Consider the following 24198-nt stretch of genomic DNA (forward strand, 5'->3'; position numbering starts at 1 on the left):
AATCCAACTTCAAGGGTCCCTTCCAAGACTAGCAAAATCTCGGTGGCGCGGGGTGAATGTGGGGCGGGTTGATTCCCCACGGTGCAATGTCGATGCGCGCTGCAGAGATGCCGAGGGTGTTGAGTCCAGGTAGCTGAGCCACAGTCACCGGCGTGACCCTCGAGCCGACAGGGTTCGACTTGTTGCCCGGAAGATGGAGCCCGCTGAAGGAGAAGTCATTTGCCTTAACTGTTTGGGATCCTTGCAAGCCATGCCATCTCACAAACACTGCCATGGAAGCACAAAACGCATTTTCAGACTCAACATATGGAAAAGAAGACAAATATATATATATCAAAACACATCTCCCCAATACATCTCCTTCTTTTCGGTGCATATTTCTTACCCGAACCGCCAGCTTGAGCGACACAGAAATCCTGCAGCGGGCTATGATCTGCCGCTGCAAATGCAAGAAACAGACCCAAGAAACAAGCCAAAGACAAGCCAAAGCCACACTCTTTGCCATCTCCAAATATCAGAGAGATCTTCACCAAGGTTGCTCGCTGCCCGAAACGAAGTAGCTCAGGTTTCAACTTGAAAGTGGGACTTCTAAGCCGTGACCAAACTAGGGTTTTTGAAAGTTGGGTTGTGGATGAAATGTGCTGTGAGCAGATGGCCAGTATTTATAGACATGCAGTGCGCAGAGCGAGTGAAGTATCTGATGAGAGTTGATATTATATTAAAAGAGAAGGTCGCAAGTTTCTGCAAAAGGGCCATTAAGATGGGCCGTCTACGATCCGGCACGAGACTAGTGCAATTGACCCGTGGTCGATTATTTTCGAACCTCAATGTACATCTTCAACACATTGACGACTCTCGGTTGTCGTAAAAATCTCGAGATTTCAAACAGGATGCCAAAACGATTAAAAATCGGTCTAGTATCGATCGACGAAAATTTTGCAATCAGGGTGAAATCACCAACACTTTAATCACACACCTCTGTCGAATCGACCTATCCCTGGGTCCGATCGATTTTTAACTATGCCGTAATGACCCTTGCAGATTAGCATGATCAAGCAGTCGATTTCTAATCGAATTCTCATGTTTATTGTGTTTATATTCCTTAACGGCTTCACCTGATAGGCTAGTTATCTCATGAGTAGCCAACTTAGAGAAAAGAATTATAGGCGCATCAATGAAAAGCCCAACTTATTCAATTGAAAACAGAGCCTGAAAAATCAGGATATCACATTAGTAGTCCATTAGCCAAACCCTAGGTGGTGCACCTAATGTTAGGTCGTGACGATCAACGCTTAAGGCATGCAAACACTATAGTGCTAATGCACTATCTTTCTGGTCTTTTTCATCCAAAGTGTGGTGTCACGCCCCGATCCTCAAGCGCGCGTCCATCCCTCACTGGTCAATTAAATAGCGATGTCCCAGAAAGTATTGCCGACCCATTCATTTTAATGCGCATGTGGAAACGACAATATGAATCCCCAAATAACAATCATATGGGATAGAAAAGCATGACCAATTTTTCAAACCAAAACAAACCGTATATAAACAACCAGGTGTATTTACAAGACCAGACTATTTACAAAAAGGTCGGCTCATTCCAAAAGGAACTATCCTATGACCTACTAGTCAGACCCGTTCGCCGATTCTAGTCTATCCACCTTTCCAAACTCCGGGGCTTCCGGTCCTCCACCAACATCATCTAAGGACTTGAAAATGGTTACACAATAACCAGTGAGACAGTGTCTCAGCAAGTTCAACCCCCTAAAATCGATTAGGAAACAAATACGCCCTAAGGGCTGCCTAAGCACAACACGAGTCAGAGAACTTACTTTAATCTCAATTCCTCCCTGCAATTCAACACAATTCATAATCTCATCAAGTCATATCAAAAAATTAAATTATTCACTCAGATCGACTCATCGATCAACCGACCTAATCGATTACATATCAATCAAACTATTCCCCAGTCATTCTAGTCAATACTATCCCTTCTCCAATATGACATATCAAGTCACCAAACCAAGGTTCATTCTCCAAGATGACATACCAAGTCACCGAGCCAACGTTCATTCTCCAAGATGACATACCAAGTCACCGAGCCAACGTTCATTCTTCAAGATGACATTTCGAGTTATCGAGTCAACGTTCATTCTCCAAGATGACATACCAAGTCACCGAGCCAACGTTCATTCTCCAATATGACATTTCGAGTCACTGAGCCAACGTTCATTCTCCAAGATGACATACCAAGTCACCGAGCCAATATATTTTAATGTCTTTCTCCAAGATGACATACTTAGTCATCGGGCCGACATAATATAACGTCTTTCTCCGAGATGACATATCGAGTCATCGAGCCGACATACTATAACGTTCTTTCTCACTTTTTTTATCATACTCAATAAAGTAGCCGTGTGTTGGTACATGGTTGGCCTTAACCAAAATATAATAATTTTCTTTCCATAAATTCCACCATTTCGTATGGTCCACCAAAATGTTTATGGCATTATAAACCGACGCTCGGTTATTTTCCAATTAAATACTGAAAATAAATAAAGTTAGGAATATATCCTAAAATCACAATTTACACCAAATCAGTATGAATTCAAGCTCAATTAAATAAACAGAACACACCATCACATCGGCATAAAATTCCGATCACCGATTACCTCGGTCTAATTTTCGGAAAATAAATAATTAAATAAATATGGAAATTAATTAATAAATGCAATAAATGCATACTTAGGTCCGTAATGCCTAATTATATGTTGGAACGGGCCCGGAAAAATTCCGAGACTTGTTGAATAAATACTATAGCCTATTTACTCGCTAATTGCACTAATTATCCACCTAACATGTATTGGCAATTAATTAAATTCACTAATCTAATCTAACTAACCACATAATCCAGCTTAGCCTAAATTAAACAACCCTTAAGCATAATTAACCTACTAAGCGAGGATTAGTGAGTTAAACTCACTTGTTTTGCGATCTGCTCGGACCAAAACGACGGGGACGCGATGGGGCTCAATTTCTCCAAAGTGACGACACCAACGGGGCACTACTCGGGCCCAAAAATTGGCCCGCAAAGCTCACGATTTTTTGCTCGGACTAAAAAAAAACCGTTGCCGTTCAAGGCGAGTTGAGGCCGATCTCGAGGCTGCTGGCGGACTGGAAAATTGGGACGGTGTGGGTCATTGATGCGTGGAGTGGACTTCGGTGGAGGCGGCAGCCGGCGTGAGCTGCTGCAGGCATGAGGAACAAATCGAGAACGTGGCTTCTTCAGTGGATGTGCGGGCCTTGCAGACGGTAAGGGCAGAGAAAAGAATAAATAAAAAGAGAGAGTGAGTGGAAGAGACGCAGCAAGAGGTCGACGGAAATGGGTGCAGGCAAAAGAGAAAAAGGCGAGGGGGATAAGTATGACCCCAAAAGTCAAAGATGTGGGGGAGGAAAATGGGGAGAATATTGGGTGGGTCTTACCCTCCACGTAGGCGTATGGGTAAGACAATCAGCGATCGACACGTGGCTCCACGTAGGCGCCACGTAAGCGAGGGCGTCAGGCGTTCAAAATTCGCGCGGGCCGCTTGTGGGGCCCACCACTCTAACGCTCCCCTCGCTCTCTGCTCTCCTGCGACACTGCGCCGTCGAATCGTCCTCTCTCTCCTCTCTCTCTCTCCCGTTCTCGTTCCGTTCCGTTGCGGGGAGAACAAAAAGTCGCACAGGCTGCTTCTCTTCCCCCTCCTCTGCTCTCTCTCTCCATTCTCGCCGACGAGCTCTCTCTCTCCATTCTCGACTCCACGCCCCTCAAGCCGGTTGCCTCCGTCGCCCTTGACTCCGACACCGATGACACCGCCTCCGCCCCCGACTCCACGCCGATGACACCGACTCCGCCCCGACGCCCCTCTCGCGACTCCGACGCCCTCGACTCCGACGCTCCTCAAGCCGGTTGCCTCCGACGCCGACGCCGCCGCCTCCGCCTCTGCCTCCGCCCTCGACGCCCTCTCGTGACTCCGTCGCCCCCGACTCCAATGCCCCTCAAGCCCGGTTGCCTCCGTTGCCCCGACTTCGACGACACCGCCTCCACCCTCAGGCCCCTTCCCTTCCTCTCCCCCGTTGCCAACTCCGTCGTATCTCGCTGTTCCGGGTGAGCACCACTTCCGATTCCTTTCTCCGCTCGCTCACTCGCGATCGACGGCCTGAAAGTGATATGTGCTCTTGATTCAGCTTTGGTATCTCGCCGTCGTGAAAGGTTAGTAGCGGATGTAGTCATGAACTCGAGCTTACGGATTAAAGTTGTCAAACTCCAATGTCCCATATCCCGAATCACCTAGCTAAAGATTATTTGCATCCTCAAGTGATCTGGCTTTGCAATTGATGTGCTTCAGGGAAATAATCAGCAATAGCGTCTGGCGTAATATGTGGATACGGTAGGCTCTCTGATAGTGATGATTTGTCTGCATGGATTAAATGAAGTGATGGTATTTTCAAATGGCAATCTGGATAGTCATTTGTTGAGATCATTAAATTGAATGTGCAGAGCTTTTGTACTCAGAGAACTTGGATAGAGTGCAATGTAGTAATCTGTGGACAAACTAATACCTGGAAAAGTGCCAGCATTATAGCATATAAGTTATAGCTCGCTCACTGTGTGTGTATGTGTATGATGACTAGCTTCCTATGGCTTAAATCAAGCCTTTGAAAGAACAAGCATTAGTAAATTGACTGATGTCCGTAAGCATCTGTATTGAGTCTGCAGTACCCCCAAAACTTCTTGTTTACATTGGTTTTTAACTTTAAATGATGGGATGCCTTTCTTGCTGCCAGTGGTTTATAAAGCCATGTATATGGAAGATCTATGTCTTGTGTGCAGATAGTATATGAATTATACTAGCTCTCAGTGTTCTACTTATTGAATCTGCTGTCCTCTATATCAGTACTTGGGATAATTCTGTCTTTTTTTTTCCCTGGTACAACACCTCTGCATCAGGGGCTGCAAAAAATGCTGCCAGAAGTATTCTTGATGATGAGGACGATTTAAAAAATGATGAAACTTGTACATTGTATGTCCTAGATGCCCATGAGGCTGTCATTAGCATGCCAAGTGATTTCATATTTTAATGGCATGTCCTTTCCAATCTCTCACTTTATGGAGATACATAAATGAATGAAGAACCTGATTCATGTGACGCTTCTGTAACTACAGTTTTTTTTTCCATAGATAGATATAAGTACGGATGAAAATGTTTCACTCATTAAGCTCCATTGTCTCCCTATATGATGCATCTAAAACTACAGTTGAAATTCTATGTTCGTCTCTTTATCTGAATGGACCTCATTAAGGTGGATAAGATGGAGAGCCTGTTTGCAATGTCAATGCTTTACAGTTGGAACTGACAGCTCTGTTTTCGGTTCCTAGGTAACGAGAAACTACGGCGCATTGAGAAGATGAGATACTATGGTTCCATGCCTTGTCACCAGTGCCTTTCGCATGTTGAGTGCATTTGTTAAACTTTTCGTATTTTTGTTCTTGTTTGAGGACCGTGCTCTTGCTACGGTTAAGGGGATGCTAGAGTCGCTCCTGTTTTCACGGGATTATCTCTTATGGCTATAGGGCGGAATCCCCATTTCTGAGTTTCTTGAGTAATGTATGCTATTGGCAATGATAGGCTATGTATCCTATATTTTTGGTCAAAATAAGACTTTTATATTACTGTTACTTTTTTAATACGTTGACATGCATCTATTTGCACAATCCACTGAAGTAACATCAGAACATTTCTTCATGGTTTCTAAAAAGCTGTTTCATGGATTCTCATAATTCGACTCATGCATTCAAGGATCACTGAGTCATCTTAAGTTCTGCTCTAAGGTACTTAATCTAGTTTGGCCTCATGCTCTCACTCTGTTTTTAGGAATTTGTCTACCTTAGCCATTATGGAAAGAATTCCAAGCAGGTGGCCACGTCCTGTGTGGCATCCTCCATGGAAGAACTACAGGGTGAGAATTGTGGCCTAATTTTTCTGGCAGCTAGAAGAAAGTTCTTGTTTTGTTTCAGTAATAGTTATGGTGTCATGTGATAATTATACATTTGAATTTATCATACAGCTGTGTCTTGTCCATGTTATCGTATCAGCAGTTATTTGTTCGCTTACTTGGATTGTTATGTGTTTTGTTTTCTCCTTTTTGTATGTGCAAGGTCATAAGTGGGCATTTGGGATGGGTGAGATCTATTGCATTTGATCCTAGTAATCAATGATTCTGCACTGGCTCTGCAGATCGAACAATTAAGGTATTAAGCTTTTACAATTGTGCTTTTTGATGATTCCTGGTCTTCTTTTGTTTGTAAAATTTGTTGATCATAGATGCTCACTTTCTAGTTCTTTGGTTGCTACCATTTGCTAATTTAAATTTCTATGTATAGTTCTTTTGGTTAGTTGAACGAGATGATTTGGTTAGTTGAATGAGATGATTGTTAGAATCATTGAGTCGCCAGAAAGTTGATCACTTTTTTTCTATGGCAGCATTTTGTTCTAAAACTTTTTGAAGTTGTATCCTTAATTCTAATGTTATTTCGAATTGCATGATCTCTGTGATTTAATTGTATAAAGTACAATTTGAGATGGAAATTGCTATTAAAAGTTTTGAAATAGATGAGCGTTGACATTGTAGAGATGAATTCTAAATGCCCCCAACCAGAGGGGGTCTTAAGTTGACTCTTTTTCTCTTCTTTGCATGCATTCTGGTTGACCATATGCTTTCTTCATCAACTTCCCTTTTTTGTGAAATCTGCGCATTTAAGCATTCTATATTGATATTCTTTTCCTAGATATGGGATCTAGCAAGCGGAAGGCTGAAGCTAACGCTGACAGGACATATTGAACAGATTAGGGGTGAGTGCTTGACATAATAAATGATTAGTAGTTTGAACTTGTTTTGGCTAGCTACTTTTCAGATTCTGACAGTTCTGTTGTTACTGATCAACACAGTAAACTAGAAACAAAAAACCAGAAGCTATAGTTTTTTTTAATGAGGAAGAGAAGCACAGAAAAACAGAGCACAAACTTACGTACGTCTTGTGCTTAAGAAAAAAAAAACTATCGAGTACAACCACTAAATACAAAGTAAAAACTGCTCACGTACGTGCAATACATAACTGCACACAAACGTGCTATTAACTTCCTAGAAAATAACAAAAAACACTAAATGCATAACTAAATGAACATGGCTGTTTTTAATAAAAAAACAGAGTAAAACAGAAGAAAAACAGGACAAAAAAACAGCAGCATTGAGACATTATAATCCAACAAACTCCTCCTTGGATCGAGTTGCTGCTGCATGCTCAATTTTCTTTCTTAATACTTCAAATCTTCCAGCTTGAAGTGGTTTGTGAACATGTTTGCAAGTTGATCTTCAGATCTGCAATAAACCAGCTTAACTTCACCATTTTATTGCACCTCACGTAGAAAGAAGAACTTAACCTTGAAATGCTTAGTTTTGTCATGAAAAACTGGATTCTGAGATATTGCTAAAGCGGCCTGATTATCCACATTAATTTCAATGCAATCACTAGAATTCAACCACAGATCCTTCATTATCTTTTTCAGCGACAAAGCTTGATTTGCAGCTGCGGTAGCTGCTATAAACTCAGCCTCTGCAGTAGACTGAGTTACAATCTCTTGCTTTTTTAGAACACCGGGAGAAACAAGCGGAACCAAAATTGAAACAATATCCAGACGTACTCTTCATGTCATCTCTTGAACCAGCCCAGTCACTATCAGAAAATCCTTGCAAATTAAACTTCTGACCTTTCTTAAACTTCACCAAAGAACAATGTTCCTTTGAGATATTTCAAGACCCTTTTCTGCAATCAAATGTAAGCGACTAGGACTACTCATAAACTGGATAAAACACTCATAGCAAATAGAATATCTAGTCAGTTTGTTTGTAAGATACATGAGACACCCAATCAAACTTCTATACATAGAAGCATCTACTGCATCTATTCCATCATTCTTCTGCAGCTTCTCTTTAGCAGCCATAGGAGTGCTTACACTTCCATCGAAACTTTTTAGAATTTCCTTCATGTATTTTTCTGGAGATGAAGATCTCATATGAAGCTGTTTGACTTCCAGACCCAAAAAATAAGTAATCTTTCCCAAGTCTGACATCTCAAAAACTGCAAATAGATCTTGCTTCACCTTCTCTATCAATTCCATATCATTCCCTGTCACTAATAGATCATCTACATAAAGTGACAGAATTACAACATTGTGATTCACCTTCTTGACATAAAGAGTGAACTCACTTAAGCTTTTACAAAGCCAAAATCCTGCAAATATCGATCTATCTTCCCATACCAAGCTCTTGGAGCTGCTTGATCCATATAGAGCTTTCTTCAACCTGTATACACTCTCTTCTTGCCCTTTGATACTGAAGCCTTCAGGTTGTTCAACAAAAATCTCCTCCTCAAGCTCTCCATTCAGAAATGCAGACTTGATATCTAACTGAAATATAGGCCACCCCTTCTCTGCTGCAATAGCTAACAGTAACCTTATTGTATCAAGTCGTGCAATGAGGGCAAATGTTTCAGAATAGTCTACTCCCCATATTTGTGCATAGACTTTCACCACCAGTCTAGCTTTATGTTTATTAACAGAACCATCGGGGATTAAGTTTTGTTCTAAACACCCACTTAACCCCAATCACATTCTTATTAGGTGGTCTGTCAACAAGCTCCCATGTGTGATTTTTTTGAATCATTGTAATCTCCTCCTTCATTGCTGCAATCCACCTCTGATCTTCCTTAGCTTCCACAAAGTTAGATGGTTCGAGCATTGCCACATTGCTTCTTTCATAGATTTCAGCAAGTGATCTTGTGCCTCTCATTGATAAATCATCCATACTGTCTTCCAATCCATCTATAACTTCATCAACCTCTACATCGTTGCAGGTTGTTTTCGAACCGCTTTGCTTTTCTGCACTCTTTCCTTCCATCCAATTCCACTCATCTTTCTCTAGAAAAACAACATCTCTGCTTATAGTCACCTTCCCTGTCATAGGGTGAAAAATTTTGTAAGCCTTTGATTGGAGACTGTACCCGATAAAAATTCCAAGCTCTTGCTTTCTTATCCAGCTTGTCCCTCTTGACCTCAGGAACATGAGTGTAAAACAAACACCCAAAAACCTTCAAATTTTTCACAGAAGGTTTAACACCATACCAGACTTCAAAAGGTGTTGACCTCTCTAAGGCCTTTGTGGGCAATTTGTTCAACGGGAACACTGCAATATTAGCTGCTTCGGCCCAGAACTTCTTAGGCAACATCTTCTCCTGCATCATACATCTGGCCATCTCCATAATACTTCTATTTTTCCTCTCACTGACCTCATTCTGTTGAGGTGAATAGGGAGCAGTGAACTGCTGCACAATTCTTGCTTGCTCACAATTCAACTTATACTTGTGAGCGGTATACTGAACCATTATCGGACCGAGCATTTTAATTTTATTCCCACTTTGATTCTCAACTAAGGCTTTAAACTTCACAAACACATCAGCAACTTCAGACTTGGCTCGCAGAAAATAAATCCAACTCATCCTAGTCATATCATCAGTGAAGGTAATGAAATACCTGCTACCATTGAGAAGACTCGGACATAGGTCCACATAGATCTGTGTGGACCAATTGCAACTTCTCACATGCTCTCCAGCCTCCTCCTTTGAAAGAAATCTGACTTGCTTGCCAAGAAGACAAGTTCTGCACTTTGTGGAAATTCCTCCTCCAAACTTGGCAAGTCATCGCAAGCTATTTCTCTACATAAACGACATGCTCTTCCTGTGAACATGCCCAAGTCTTTTATGCCATATCTCTGCATTTTCTTCTTTGCACTTTAAAGCCATTTGTTGCATCTCTTGTGGCTTGAACATGAAACTCTTGTCCTTCATTGGGATTCTTAGCACTTCTTTGCTATCTGCATTATTAATAAGACATTCCTTCCCTTCGAACTTCATTTTATAGCCCTTCTCAACTAATTGACCAACACTTAACAAATTATGGTCAATATTTGGCACAAAAAGAACATCACTGATCAACTTCACCTCCTGATTTCCTTCAATAGCCACTTTGTACCCTTCCCTTGCACTTCGATATACTGTCCGTTGCCAATTCTAACTCGGACAAGTGACCTGTCTAGACTCCTAAACAGCTTCGAATTGCCAGTCATATGATTGGTACAGCCACTATCCACCAGCCATGCATCATTCCCAACAGAAGATTCAGAAAAAAGAAGCTATAAACAAGTGCTCTTCCTCAGTTTCATTCAATGCTACTTGTGCTTTCCTGCTTGCTGGTAATTTTTTCTTTGTAGATCGCTTCCATGTGACCCAACTTGTGACATCTGCATCTAGTATCGGGCTTTCTCCAACATCTAAAAAACTGATGATTAGTTCCACCACAGTATTGACAAGGCTTTTTGTTCATCTTCCATTTGCTAGACCCACCAGAGTTTCTTTCTTTTGCTACAAACTTGGAGTCATCGGCATTTTCTCTAGACTGAATCCATTTCTTCCCTTTGCCTCCATCATTTGACTTCACTCTAGCTTGCAGGCCTTTTCCTCTACAAACTCTTCTCTTCTCATCGGTCTTACGTGCTCCGTACTGCTGTGAGCATTTAACAAGTGCAAGCTTTATATCAGGTAAGTCTCTTGTATTTTCCAGAGACGCTATGGTGGCTTCGAACTTCTCTGGAAGAGACACCAAGATCTTCTAAACAAGCCTTTCATCCTTCAAGTCAGTCCCTAAAACTCTGATTTTATCAACTATCCCCACTAGCCTATCAGAGTATTCCTCATTGACTCAGACTCTTTTATCTGCTGTCTCTCAAATTCTCTCAAGAGATTCAGCACCTTCATACCTCTTATCTTCTCATCTCCTTCATATTCTTCCTTCAAGAAGTCCCATATGGCCTTTGCAGAGTCATGCTTCATAATTCTGGTAAAGATGGTAGGCGAGACAGCAGCATACAAGCAAGATTTTGCCTTGGCTTTTCTTGTGGTTCTCTCTTTATGAAGTTTGATTTGATTCATGGTCGGATTATCTGGAAGTGGAGCAACTTCATAATCATCCTCCACAGCTTCCCACAGATCATGACCCTCCAAAAATGTTGTCATCTTAACAGCCCATGCTTGATAATTCTCTCCAATAAATACTGGAGAAGCCATCGCAGAGAAACCACTCGACCCTGTCTCCATCACCCTTTAACTTCTTTACACTTCGATACTTGCTTCACTTCACAGTCCCTCAAGATCATACACGCTCTGATACCACTGTTGTTACTGATCAACACAGTAAACTAGAAACAAAAAACCAGAAGCTATAGTTTTTTTAATGAGGAAGAGAAGCACAGAAAAATAGAGCACAAACTTACGTACGTCTTGTGCTTAAGAAAAAAAAAAAACTGTCGAGTACAACCACTAAATACAAAGCAAAAACTGCTCACGTACGTACAACACATAACTGCACACAAAGCGTGCTATTAACTTCCTAGAAAATAACAAAAAACACTAAATGCATAACTAAATGAACGTGGCTGTTTTTTAATAAAAAAAAACAGAGTAAAACAGAAGAAAAACAGGACAGAAAACAGCAGCATTGAGACATTATAATCCAACAAGTTCCAACTCTATACCTTATTCAAATTACAAGCCTTGCAGTGAGTAGTAAGCATACTTATATGTTCTCTACTGGTGATGACAAACAAGTTAAATGCTGGGATCTTGACCAGAATAAGGTTGTGAATCTATCTCCTCATCAAATATGAAGCGCTGTGTTCAATTAGTTAAACACATTTTAATAAAGAATGCTTTCTGCTATTTCAGGTTATCCGATCTTCTCATGGTCTCTGTACTTCCAGATCAGAATCATGAAAGCGACGTGCTTCAAACCAAGCCTTCACCTAGGAAGCTCATCATTGCCAAGTCACTTGTAAATAAGCCTTGATTGATGTTTTACTTCGTCTTACTGTACTGGATGTTACAAAATTGCTTACGGGTATTACCCCAAGTGAACCCAATTACAGCCATGCTTAATAAGTATTGCCATGTTGAGGATCAGTAGAAACTGATCTTTGTACATACTTCACCTTCTTGTTCAGCCCACTATTCCAGATTTTATTTACCTGCAGTTGAGCGAAACTCAAGGCATATTCCACGATAAGAAGATGAATTGTTCTTTGGTAGAAATAGGAGTTAAGATTGCCGTCGTCTTCCTTAACAACTAGTTCACACTGGTAAAATCGAAAACTGCAGCTGTGCTTGCTGTTGCAATATTACTACGGCCCTGTAACTTGAGGATCTCCACTTCCGAGGGCCCTTATAAAAAAAGGCATAGGTGTACTAAATTGGAAAATCAGCATTTCTTCCTGCAACGTTCTCTTGTTAAGTCGATTTCACATTCTTCTCATAGTTGACTACTAATATTGTGAAAGTGAGGGAAGAGGTAGGGATTCTTATGCAACAACTGCCTATTTTCTCTGATTTTTAATTTCATATCATAAAATTGAGGTGCTTGGTGGTGTAAACAGGTTGCTTGAAGCTGGAGATGCTTGAAACAGGTTGCTTGGTGATTTTTAATTTTTTAATTTCTTATGCACACATGCACGAAAAGTTTGTTTGAAGCTGGAGATGCTTCACATTTTAGTCAGTTTGGTGCTTGAATGGATATTTGTCAATATTGCCTGAATATATTAATACTCACAATTGGTTACTTCACTTGAGAGGTTCACATATTGCATTTTTCTTACCTTTTTGGTGGTGGTGGTGGTGGTGGTGGTGGTTGGTGTTCTTTTTTTTTTCTTTGGGGTTGGCGCTGTGGTTTAATAGAGATTTGTACATTTGTACTGATTATTTCATTGTTCTCCTGAAGCTATTTGATATGTGCACCGAGAAAATATTCGTAATGTTCTAGTGAAGATTTATGCATCTGAAGGGATGCTTTGGGAAGTTATTATTAATGAAAGAGATAAAATTGCTACGAGAAAAGATATCAAGAGGGCATTTGGAATGTAGAGACAGTTTAGAATAGGTTGGCATAATGAATCTATTTTATCTAACAACAAAAATGTCAACTTAGTGTATGAAGAATTGGGTTTACAAATTGATGCGTGCCCTTGCTAATTTTATTATGTGGTAACTTATTTCGAGCATCTTGTTCACCCTTTAAATAATTAGGTATTCTGATCTGTATTCTTCATCGTGGATGGGGTCTCTCTCAGCAATTGTAGAGCATCTCTTCCATCGGATTGATTCTTAAGCTGAAAGGATTTTGAAATACATTAACTGCAAATCTCTGGATTCTGTTTCTGATGCCAGTTGTAACTTTGCAGGGAGCTGGAGCATGGATGCTTTTGGTGGAAAAGCTACTTTGTTTATCTAATCATTGTTCGTTGAGACTAATATGCTTGAGCATAATTGCAAGGAATATTGGTACCTTCATCCTCTCTGAGTTTTGCTGCTTTTGTCTCAAGTTGTGGAATAAAAGGAAAATTAATTGCGATTGTACATTATCTGGTTGGAGTCTTTTCTTGCGGTCAGCATTTTGTCTTTCTGGACTTCCATGGAAATAATATTTGGAATACTTGGTTGTCTTGTCTCTCTGCTAAGGTAACAATGGTATCTCATATTTGATTAGTTTTGTGTTGGTTAGTTAAGGAAGGTGAGAATAAACTCCCATCTCCAACAGCTCAGTTTCAGTGAGGCTTTATGTTTTGTCTCCTTGTCTATGAGATTTATTTTGCTCTATTGTATATATTTCAGAGCATCTGAGCTGTAACTGGTCCAATGGGGTGTCTACTTATTGTCAAGGTACTTCCTTTACTTTATCCTACCACCTTATAGAGTATTTTGGCATACATGTAAACTTGTGTATACAAGGGAAAAACAAAAAAATTTGTAAACGGCACTTTCATTGCCACGGAAATTCCGGGAGTTTATGCAGTTCTAACAGCCGCATAGACCACAAATACTTATTTCCCTGTGCTGACATCTGTCCAAAACAGAAGATCTAACAGAAGAAGGATTACAATCTCCCTTTTGCAGAATTATACAGGTGATCGCTTGAACTTTGGATTGGCTGCTGAGTTGGCTAAATCTGAAGGTTACATGGTTGAGGTACTTCCCCCGTAATTACTTCTAGATGTGATTGTGATTTTAACATATGCTGGAGACTAGTGTCAAAAGGTTACGCCTTATTGCAAATGGTGATTGTTGGAGATGATTGTGCTTTACCTCCCCCTCGAGGCATAGTCGGGAGGAGAGGATTGGCAGGGACTATTCTAGTTCACAAGGTTTGTGGTCTCTTTCTCTCTAAAAGGTTGTGCTTTAAATGTCCCTTTTGGCACTAAACAAGAATCTTTTCCTTCCCCACTTCTCATGGTCGACGCTTGTATCCTTAATTTTTGCCACCATCACTTTTATCTATTCAGTGACTACGTCAACTTTAAAAACTCTCATATTTTCTTCTTGTAATAGATCGTTAACATAGGAAACTCCTGTTTTTGGCAAATCAATTTGTAGAAAGTTTTTGAATTTTTAATTAAGAAAGTCAGAAGGACATCCCTTTCAGATTATTCTTCTGAAGTTTCCATGCATCTGGCAATATCTATGGTTCATTGTTGTTGAGAGACTCCACACTTCTTGGCCTACGTTTATGAGTAGTGAAAGTGAAGAATACTGATATGATTCTTTGCTTTCATTTTGTCAATATAAGGTTGCTGGAGCTGCAGCCGCAACTGGGCTCTCACTTAAGGATGTTGCAGCAGAGGCGAAGCCTGCATCCGAAATGGTTGGGAAGATGGGTGTTGCCTTGTTCAATGTCTTTTGTCTGTTAGGTGTTAGTAATGGCTGGCAAGCTTGAAGATCAGAGAGATTTATGTTTGCCAAGTGCATGTTCAATGCCTGGCGAAGACTTAAGAGTGTCATTTTTAGTTGATTGGATGGCTCTGCCTTAGGCATTGTTGAGAAGTAATCGTGATCGAAATGCAATATTGTGATGCTTAAGGTGATATATTGATTCTGATTTGTTATCGGTTTGTGTGCGCTTTAGGCGTTGGATAAGATTAGATACGAGAGCCTCACGGACGAGAGCAAGCTCGATGCGCAGCTCAAGCTGTTCATTAGGCTAGTGCCGGACAAGGCCAACAAGACCCTTTCGATCGCTGACAGCGGCATTGGCATGACTAAAGCAGGTAATGTAATTGGCTGACAGAGATTGATCAATTTTCTTGCGCGTCTTTTGGCTATGGCTATGTTCCTATCCGATAACGGTAACTGTTACGCTGAGTTCATTTAAGTTGTGAGATGAATTAGACAGATCTTGTGAACAACCTGGGTACGATTGTGAGGTCGAGGACGAAAGAATTCATGGAGGCATTGTAGGCGGGAGCTAATGAGAGCATGATCGGTCAATTTGGTGTCGGTTTCTACTCTGCTTATTTGGTGGCTGAGAAAGTCATTGTGACTACTAAGCCTAATGATGAGCAGTACATCTGGGAGTCCCAGGCCGGTGGTTCCTTCACCGTTACGAGAAATGTGAGTGGGGAGCAACTCGGCAGAGGGACCAATATCACCCTCTTCCTTAAGGAGGACCGAGTGAGTTCATTTATGGTTGCTTTTATGAATTGGTGGAAAAGATTTACTATGGTTTTGGATGATACATGATGCTAACAACGTCAAGTCTCTATTTTCCTCAGCTGGAGTACCTGGAAGAAAGAAGGATTAAGGACCTTGTGAAGAAGCACTCCAAGTTCATTAGCTACCCCATCTATCTATGGACTGAGAAGACAACCGAGAAAGAGATCAGTGATGATGAGGACGATGAGCCCGAGAAGGAAGAGGAAGGAGATGTTGAGGACGTCAATGAGGAGAAGGAAGAAAAGAAGTCCAAGAAGAAGAAGATTAAGGACGTTTCTCATGAGTGGCAGCTCATCAACAAACTGAAACCCATCTGGCTGTGAAAGCCAGAGATCACCAAGGAGGAGTATGCTTCCTTCTACAAGAGCTTGACCAATGATTGGGAAGACCATCTTGCCGTGAAGCACTTCTCTGTTGAGGGGCAGCTTGAATTCAAGGCTATTATGTTCGTCCCAAAACGTGCTCCGTTCGACCTCTTCGATACTCGCAAGAAGATGAACAACATCAAGCTCTATGTTAGGAGGGTTTTCATTATGGACAACTGCAAAGAGCTCATTCCAGAGTATCTTGGATTCGTGAAAGGAGTTGTCGATTCTGATGACTTGTCCCTCAACATTTCTCGTGAGATGCTGCAACAGAACAATATTCTGAAGGTCATCAGGAAAAATCTTGTCAAGAAGTGCATTGAGATGTTCAATGAGATTGCAGAGAACAAGGAGGACTTAAAAATCTATTTGATGGTTGAAAGTGTTTACTTATTTAGTCAATTGATGATAATATTTCGTATTTTAATAAATTAATTTTATAAAATGTATCGTGAATATTTATTTGTCAATGATTATGGAGTTTCTTATAACAACGTCCACCAATACTTATTTTTCATTAGAAAGTTTTCATACCGATGTTTACTTAAACAATGCTGATGAGTAGCACCAAGATGTGAATTAGTAGTGAAGCTGCAGGGCATGAAAAGATGAGCAGACATTTTTTCCACATTCATATCATATTTGGATCTAATTCTTATATTTAGTAGTGAACTCAAGTGCCAAAGGAGTAGGACATCACGGATTTATCGATCATTCTCCGCAATTTAGTCATTGATTACTTGATAGTATGATGTCGTAATGATGGACAAATGTCCAATTTAGTCGTTGATTATTTGATAGTATGATGTCGTAATGATGGACAAATGTCGCATTGACTCATAATCGGGCTTAGAATTTAAGCTTTGACGTACACTCCTAAGTCAAAATGAAGAATGTTAGATTTGAATGTTAAAAAAAATATATTAGTACACAATTATAACGCACACATAAATGCTTGATGGCAAGAGTATTGGCACTATAGGACAAGACAACGTTCATAACCCATAATGGATCATCAATCAGAGTAGCTGCAAAACCTCCATAGACAGTGTTCATATCCATGACATTTCTTATTTTATCAGTCCCAAGTGCAGGTAGTACTTTCTTGTAGTGCTTTGCCCGCACCTTCCACTTACTATCATCGTGCTTGAAAGCACTCGCGCTTCCTCCTCGTATTTCTGACATGCGCTCAGGTGCAACGTGCAGTCGCTCAGGCCAATTGGGGATGGATTTGAGACTGATATTCTTGAGCTTTGGATCCGGAACAACCACGCAAGGATGGAGCAGAGTATACCAAGCAGAGTCCAGCTCAAGGCTGTCATCGCATTTCGATGGGTAGGCATCAGGTTTCGCAAGGCGATTGTAGCAACTGCTGTTTGAGGTTTTCTGCCACATGGCGATGTCATCCTTCTTGTTATACAGCTTGAAGCACATTGAGGTGAGAAGCTTCTGCAGTTTGTCATAATCTGACTTCTGTTCCTGCACGGTGGTGTTCCATCCACGCCAGCGGTTTTGGTAGTTGACTGGTGGTCCTGAGAGGACCCAGAAACCTCCAGGCCGCAGTATCCCGTTGATTTCTAGGAGGTATAATCCACCTGTGACCAATGCACTTTCATAAGTAAGAAAAGAGAGATCTCATACCCGACATCCAATTCTTCCTGGTATTTAGATTCAACGCATCAGGAAAAGGAGTTACCAAATTTAGTCCACGGAATAAGGCATCTTGAGCAGTGGGCCATATCGAATGAGTTTGACGGGAAAGGTAGCCATTGCGTAGAGATGATGCCTAGTATTGCCGGAATCCCCCGTTCCAAGGCAAATTGGACTTGAGCTTCATGATTATCTCGAGGGGCAAGAGAAACGGTTAATATCCCATGATCCAACAAATTGCCTCCCCAACTTGCAACCATTGATTATCTCAATGGGTGTTCGAACTGTGCCATCTTTCATACCCGGGATCAGATCTTGCATCAAATCAACATATGCACTCACACCCTTGGGAAACATCGTACCGCCACCAGGAAAAAGAAACTTCTCTCCTTGCTTTCTCAGCCAGTTCTGGTTTGATATCTCTTTTGATCCAATCATATGGCACGTTCCTATGACCCGATCCACATATCCATTTTCACTATTGTGTCATGAATTCATAAATTTCTGTTTTCTAGTATGATTGAGGAAACACAATTACCTGTACCAACATTCGTCCCTGCTCTTTCGCCATCTGATCGGCGGCTTGTACCCTTCTCGTGGTGGGACCAAGCATTCCTTTCTCTCAAAAACCGCCGGGCAATGGCGCTCCATGAAAGTCAGACGATGCATGCCATACTTCCTCCACCTCTGAGCCCAAAAGAAGAAAACCACATACCTTAGATTCGTTCTGGTAGATCAGATCACAACAAACTATTTGGTCTGCTCGTACCCTAGGATCCGTGCAGGGAGTGTAGTCTTGGTAGTCTAAGCTACACTCAGGGAACGAGACAAACTTCATCTGAAGTGGAGCAAAAAGAAACCACAGATAATCAAGGAAAGCAAACTAATTGGACACGCTTCATGTGATTTCATAATTCCTTGAGATGAGAGGCATTCCCCAATTCAGTTGTCAATAATACTTTTATTCATCGATGTTCTCTCTTCAGAATAACTGTTGACTTTCAAAAAGAAAAACTCACAGTTAAAAGAGAAAAGGCAACAAAAGGAAAAGTTAGAACTCGAAAGATCTTCATTGAAATGGACGCCCACCAAAGTATATAGCGTCACATCCACCTGAGTTTTGACTAAAGCAGAACCTAATTAGCAAACCAAGATCCGCAGAAGAAACATAAAGAATGCAGAGTGCAATCGAAGTGATAGTACTCTGTTGCCGAGGGGCAACTAAATCTGAGGATACCACCCAAGAATCAGTAAATTTGTGACGACCCATCTAGTCCTTGCTCAAACAAAATCTAACTGTGATAAGCAATGACTGGTCAACTGAATTTGCGGAGCTAGGAGCAAGAAGAGAACAAGAAACAAAGTTTACACCCAAGAACAACCAGATCCTCTGCGAATTACTTCGGAAGAGAACGGAGAAGAGCGAAATGGACGAAGGTGGGGTCAAATGTCAACGGGATCTGCGTTACATGCGACAGAGAAGGAAGAAGAAAAGCAAAGTACCAAAGAAGGAAATGAACAGTTGCGAAACAGAGCAAGAACAAGAACAGGAGTCAGAGAGAGAGAGAGAGAGAGAAGAGAGAGAGAGAGAGAGAGAGAGAAGAGAGAGAGAGAAGAGAGAGAGAGAGAGAGAGAGAGAGAGAGACGAGATGAGGAATTGAGATGAGCTCCTAGGACTCACAAGGATATAGGCATCAACATTAGCATCTCTCCCTCCCTATACATGGCTTTATAAACCACCGGCGGCAAGAAAGGCATCCCATCATTTAAAGTTAAAAACCCATGTAAACAAGAAGTTTTGGGGGTATTGCAGACTCAATATAGATGCTTACGGACATCAGTCAATTTCACATCCTTGTTCTTTCAAAGGCTTAATTTAAGCCATAGGAAGCCGGTCATCATACACATACACACACAGTGAGCGAGCTATAACTTATATGCTATAATGCTGGCACTTTTCCAGGTATTAGTTTGTCCACAGATTACTACATTGCACTCTATCCAAGTTCTCTGAGTACAAAAGCTCTGCACATTCAATTTAATGATATCAACAAATGACTATCCAGATTGCCATTTGAAAATACCATATTTTAATTTAATCCATGCAGACAATTCATCACTATCAGAGAGCCTACCGTATCCACATATTACGCCAGACGCTAATGCTGATTATTTCCCTAAAGCACTTCAATTGCAAAGCCAGATCACTTGAGAATGCAAATAATCTTTAGCTAGTTGATTCAGGATATGGGACATTGGAGTTTGACAACTTTAATCCATAAGCTCGAGTTCATGACTACATCCACTACTAACCTTTCACGACGGCGAGATACCAAAGCTGAATCAAGAGTAGTTTGCTTCAAATTAGCAGATCCTCTTCCCCTGCCCCTTCCTCTTGTAGAAGTTTTCCCTCTTCCTAGATCTGAAGTAGCACGGGAGGATCTAGAAACTCCCAATGATCCTTTCCGGCCTCTGGTGGCAGATTTTGAGCCGAGTATCTCTGTTGTGTCCTCATCATCGATAAAAGAAACTGTGCTTCCTATTCCGGCAGCACTCCTATTTCTAGCAGCCTGGGCAGAATTTAACATGAAAAATTTAGCAGTTAATGGCTTCACAGAGAAACTCATAAGAATCCAAGAAGGATAATCAGCACTACAACTAGATTTACCTCCACAGAAGGAGCACTGGATGTTCCATGTGGGGTGTCACTGGGATGTGCAGAACGTTCCTTAACGCGTTCCTGAATATAAAGAAAAAAGTCAATTAAGCATCAATCTTTACTTTAGGCAGCACTTGGCAGGAAGAAGATGAGTTAAAAAGAACTTCAGCCTATCGTCAACGGGAATTAAAACCAACAGGCAAAAATAATGCTCGAGACTGTATCCAAGCTCCTAGTTTCTCTTATTGAAATGCCCTTCTGTAACTGCTGGAAAGACCTTACAAAAAGATATACAAGAAATTCCTGCTTTACTCTAATAATAGCCACAATCATAGCAGAAAGTTAAAGCCTGACTACAGATTGAAGCAAATGAGCTAAAGCCCCAAAAATTTGGAAGAACTCCACACATTAAATGGTTGGATGAGACTAAATTCACCACATTATAAGGATAACAAGTCTCAATAGATAACTTCTTGCCTCCAAAACTCGCCGACTTTAAGAATTAGATCCTCCTCCTCGCATTTCAAGGTGTCGGAATCCCTAGCAATTTTGTTCTGCACATGTTCATAAACAAAAAAGTATCAACACAGAAGCATAACAGAAACATAACATTTAAAATAAGAATGAACTTTTGATCAGCAGACTTGTGGTTGTCTTTAGCTTGCAGAAATATTACCTTCCCCCACGAAAACATTTAAACTAAGAATGAACTCTTAATCAGCAGACCAGTTGTAAACTTGAGAAGTGAACTCTGGCAGAAGCCAAAAAAAAAAAAAAAAAAAAATGCAAGCGCACTTTATAAAAATGTTTAAGTGACCAAGGAAGATCGTTCAGTCCAACCATCACCATACAACAACACAGCAACCTGCGATCCTATGAAAGATATACACACCAAATAGTAATCTCTAATATGAATACATGCAATTCATTGAAACAAACAGGGCATCTTAAAGTCCCATTTATTGTATCACATGTGGAAGCATGTATCTCTTTGAGAGGACAATTTTTTCAAGCTCTTTCTGATTTTCTCTTAATTGAAAAGAAGCCTGGACAGAAGTTTGATGATGTTGGGGCCACAAAAAATCTTAAAACAATATGTCCAGCATTACAACAAATATTTACGATATGGAGGCCCAATGCTGTACATTATAAACAAACGCCTGATCTGACTTTTTAGGGAAAATTTGTTGTTACTATTATGCCTAGTTGAGATGAGAACTTAGGCTTTTTGCACTTTTCCACAAACATGACAGACATGTAAAATGGATACTTTGCAAGTCCATAATTTATAGACACAAAAACATGCAGAAAGTTATTAAACCAAGCATTTGGCCACTCATCACATACCACTCCAGCAGGATCATCATGATTTCCATGAATGCTGAAGACTGGCAAGCCAACATTGAAGTGAGGGTCTTCATAATTCACATGGCCAAACCTGGGAAGACAAGAGTGATCTATTATAGACATAAGACCAACACCTAAAATATATGTACAATTCATTCACAGAAAAATGGTGCAAATGGATGCAAGAATTTTGATTTCAGCACAAAAGGGTGATATCGTATATTTTTGTTTTCTTTTTTGAGGGAGTTGGTTGCAACTTTTTCTCATCTCTCATATAACACAAGGTTGCTACAATTAAATCATGCAGCATGTCCTTCATTATCGTCCATTCCTCCAACAAGTAAAAAAAAAACAGAGCCATCATGTGTGAAACAGTAATTACATATTTTGAAAATTTACGGTCTGGTCGCTAACAACTTCAATTAAATGCAATTACCCTTCAGAATCAAAGCTTTACTAATACAATTATTTTTTAGTAGATAATTATGTCTTGCAATTAAAGAGGGTGAATAAATAGAATTTGCCATAGGTATTATACATTTGACAAGTCATTTCTTTATTCAAAGGCAATAAGAAAGGCAAAAATATTGACTTGGAAAAAGAAGGACAAATAGAGCGAAAAACATAGCCTACTAAATTCCAACTCTTTGACCCAAAAAAGAAAAATCATCGAACTCCACTTGTCAAAAGATCTGTACCACTTTCAATCCGACCCTTTCTTGAAGCCTTAGAGAAGATTAAAATATCTTGAGGATTAGCAACCTACAAAAAGAAAAATCATTACTCCTTTTTTGGTAGCGCTGTCAAAGACTACACCGTGTGCACCTTCTAATATGCATTTACCTTTCCAACATACTTTTGTCCAAACCTTTGAGGATTTATCGTCATAAATCTGGGGTAATCCACCTGCCACATGAATGAGGAGTTTAAAATTCACTCCGAGAATGCAGACACTAGTGGCAAATATCAATTCCTATCATCAAGTAAATAGAGTTGTGAGAGTGTTTGACATCCATGGACAGAATCAAAAGCAGTGATAAAAAATAGGATTTTCTGTGCCACAAGGAAAGGAACTAGGAACCAACATGTTACAAGTAGCATGATGAAAAAAATAGTAGAAATAGTTGAAAAGGAGTCATATTTTATGGCTAAGTTGAGAAGGGACAGGTAGTGCTGATTAAAAAAAGGAAGAGGTTACCTTTATCTATATCAATGGAAGTTTCAGCTCAGACCTATTAGCTGCCTTTTTGCTGAACTTGTAAACAGCACAAGCACTATACTATATGACGGTTCCTCTAGGCTATTTATGTTGCGACCATGCATTATCTGTGCTTTCACAGGGGCCTCCGGATTCATTCATCCCAAGATGTTGAAAAGAGTTTGATGACCCCTGTACAAGAAAATGACAAATATATTAATATTTATCTAAATAATATGCTTAGATAAATGTCTTAAATAATCCCATATCAATAAAAAGTAAATTGTACCTGACTTAGAATTGTTCCATGAGATCTATTATTGTACTCTCCAACATCTATCCAAAAATAAGCTACTAATAGTAAATATTACAATTGTAACAAAAAGTTGAAATAATAAAATATTCATAATAAAATGAAATGGAGAAAATCCATTGGCGGCATGATATATGATGATTGCATCTACATTAAAAAAAATGACCCCTTTACCATAATGCAATTAAATTATCATAATGATTGTAACTTTTGAGAAAGTGTTTTCTACCATTATAAAGAGGCATAGTAACTTGAAAAATATACAAATTGATTGATCACCAATTAAACTCTTTATACATAGCTATTCAATACCTGATTAGGAAATTGGCAAAATCCATTCATAATCCCCGATGGCATGATGTATGGTGGTTGCTGCATCTATACAAATTTTTTTACCAAATTAGTAAAATGTAAATAAAAATGGAAAGCTAAGAGCAACATACCTGATTATGAAAATTCATGGTAGGACCACTAATGTTGCTTGGATAAAGGATACTTTGAAACTGATTTTGATTACTCAAATAATTTGGAAAATGAGTTTCACTATGTGTTGCTTGAACAACCAACTCTACATTAGAAAGCAACAAAATGTTAATTAGCATCATGCAACATAAACAGAAAATTTAATCATGCAACATAAACAGAAAATTTAACTTATCATATTAACCAAAATAATATGTTACCTCGATTGTCTATTTGCATTGGGGGCATTCCTTTGATAGATTTTTCTTCTTTTTCTCAGTTGAACTTTTAGTTTTCCATAACCGATTCCCTTTCCTTTCCTTCGATGGGGGTCTAATATCGAGATATCGCACAAAGAAGCCTCATTATCACCATCATCACCAACATCATCAGCCACGGCCATACTTGAATTATATGATGAAATTTGAGCATTCGCTATTTGCATATTCTCCCTCACTATCTACATAGTGTTTACATCTTTGGCTCCCAAACTCATCAGCTTAAAAGATTCTTGCATTAATG

The 24198-nt window shown here is 40.0% G+C and overlaps 1 protein-coding gene, 3 long non-coding RNA genes and 2 pseudogenes across 5 annotated transcripts; 2 read left to right on the forward strand and 4 right to left on the reverse strand.

Annotated features, from left to right (window-relative positions):
- Positions 1 to 28: 28 nt before the first annotated feature.
- Positions 29 to 2230, reverse strand: LOC120293800 (putative germin-like protein 2-1). Its single transcript, XM_039313556.1, has 4 exons — positions 2168 to 2230; positions 1830 to 1847; positions 386 to 542; positions 29 to 267 (listed from the first exon to the last, which is right to left on the reverse strand). The coding sequence occupies exons 1-4, from the start codon at positions 2228 to 2230 to the stop codon at positions 29 to 31; spliced, it is 477 nt and encodes a 158-aa protein (XP_039169490.1).
- Positions 2231 to 4191: 1961 nt separating this feature from the next.
- LOC120293346 lies at positions 4192 to 6891 on the forward strand. 2 transcript variants are annotated; one of them, XR_005551101.1, is made up of 4 exons: positions 4192 to 4249; positions 5913 to 5997; positions 6197 to 6289; positions 6827 to 6891. It is a non-coding gene; the product is annotated as an uncharacterized LOC120293346 (long non-coding RNA). The 2 variants fall into 2 exon arrangements; XR_005551100.1 differs by lacking the exon at positions 4192 to 4249 and having other exon boundaries at positions 5793 to 5997.
- A 6459-nt stretch (positions 6892 to 13350) lies between these two features.
- Positions 13351 to 16517, forward strand: LOC104423668 (annotated as a pseudogene).
- Positions 16518 to 16924: 407 nt separating this feature from the next.
- Positions 16925 to 20267, reverse strand: LOC104432707 (annotated as a pseudogene).
- A 579-nt stretch (positions 20268 to 20846) lies between these two features.
- LOC120293265 lies at positions 20847 to 22125 on the reverse strand. Its single transcript, XR_005551012.1, has 3 exons — positions 22086 to 22125; positions 21704 to 21794; positions 20847 to 20910 (listed from the first exon to the last, which is right to left on the reverse strand). It is a non-coding gene; the product is annotated as an uncharacterized LOC120293265 (long non-coding RNA).
- An 860-nt stretch (positions 22126 to 22985) lies between these two features.
- Positions 22986 to 23228, reverse strand: LOC108956229. The gene is made up of 2 exons (XR_005551067.1): positions 23191 to 23228; positions 22986 to 23093 (listed from the first exon to the last, which is right to left on the reverse strand). It is a non-coding gene; the product is annotated as an uncharacterized LOC108956229 (long non-coding RNA).
- Positions 23229 to 24198: the final 970 nt, after the last annotated feature.

The sequence above is a fragment of the Eucalyptus grandis genome, chromosome 5, assembly GCF_016545825.1.
Source record: "Eucalyptus grandis isolate ANBG69807.140 chromosome 5, ASM1654582v1, whole genome shotgun sequence".
Classification (NCBI taxonomy): Eukaryota; Viridiplantae; Streptophyta; class Magnoliopsida; order Myrtales; family Myrtaceae; genus Eucalyptus; species Eucalyptus grandis.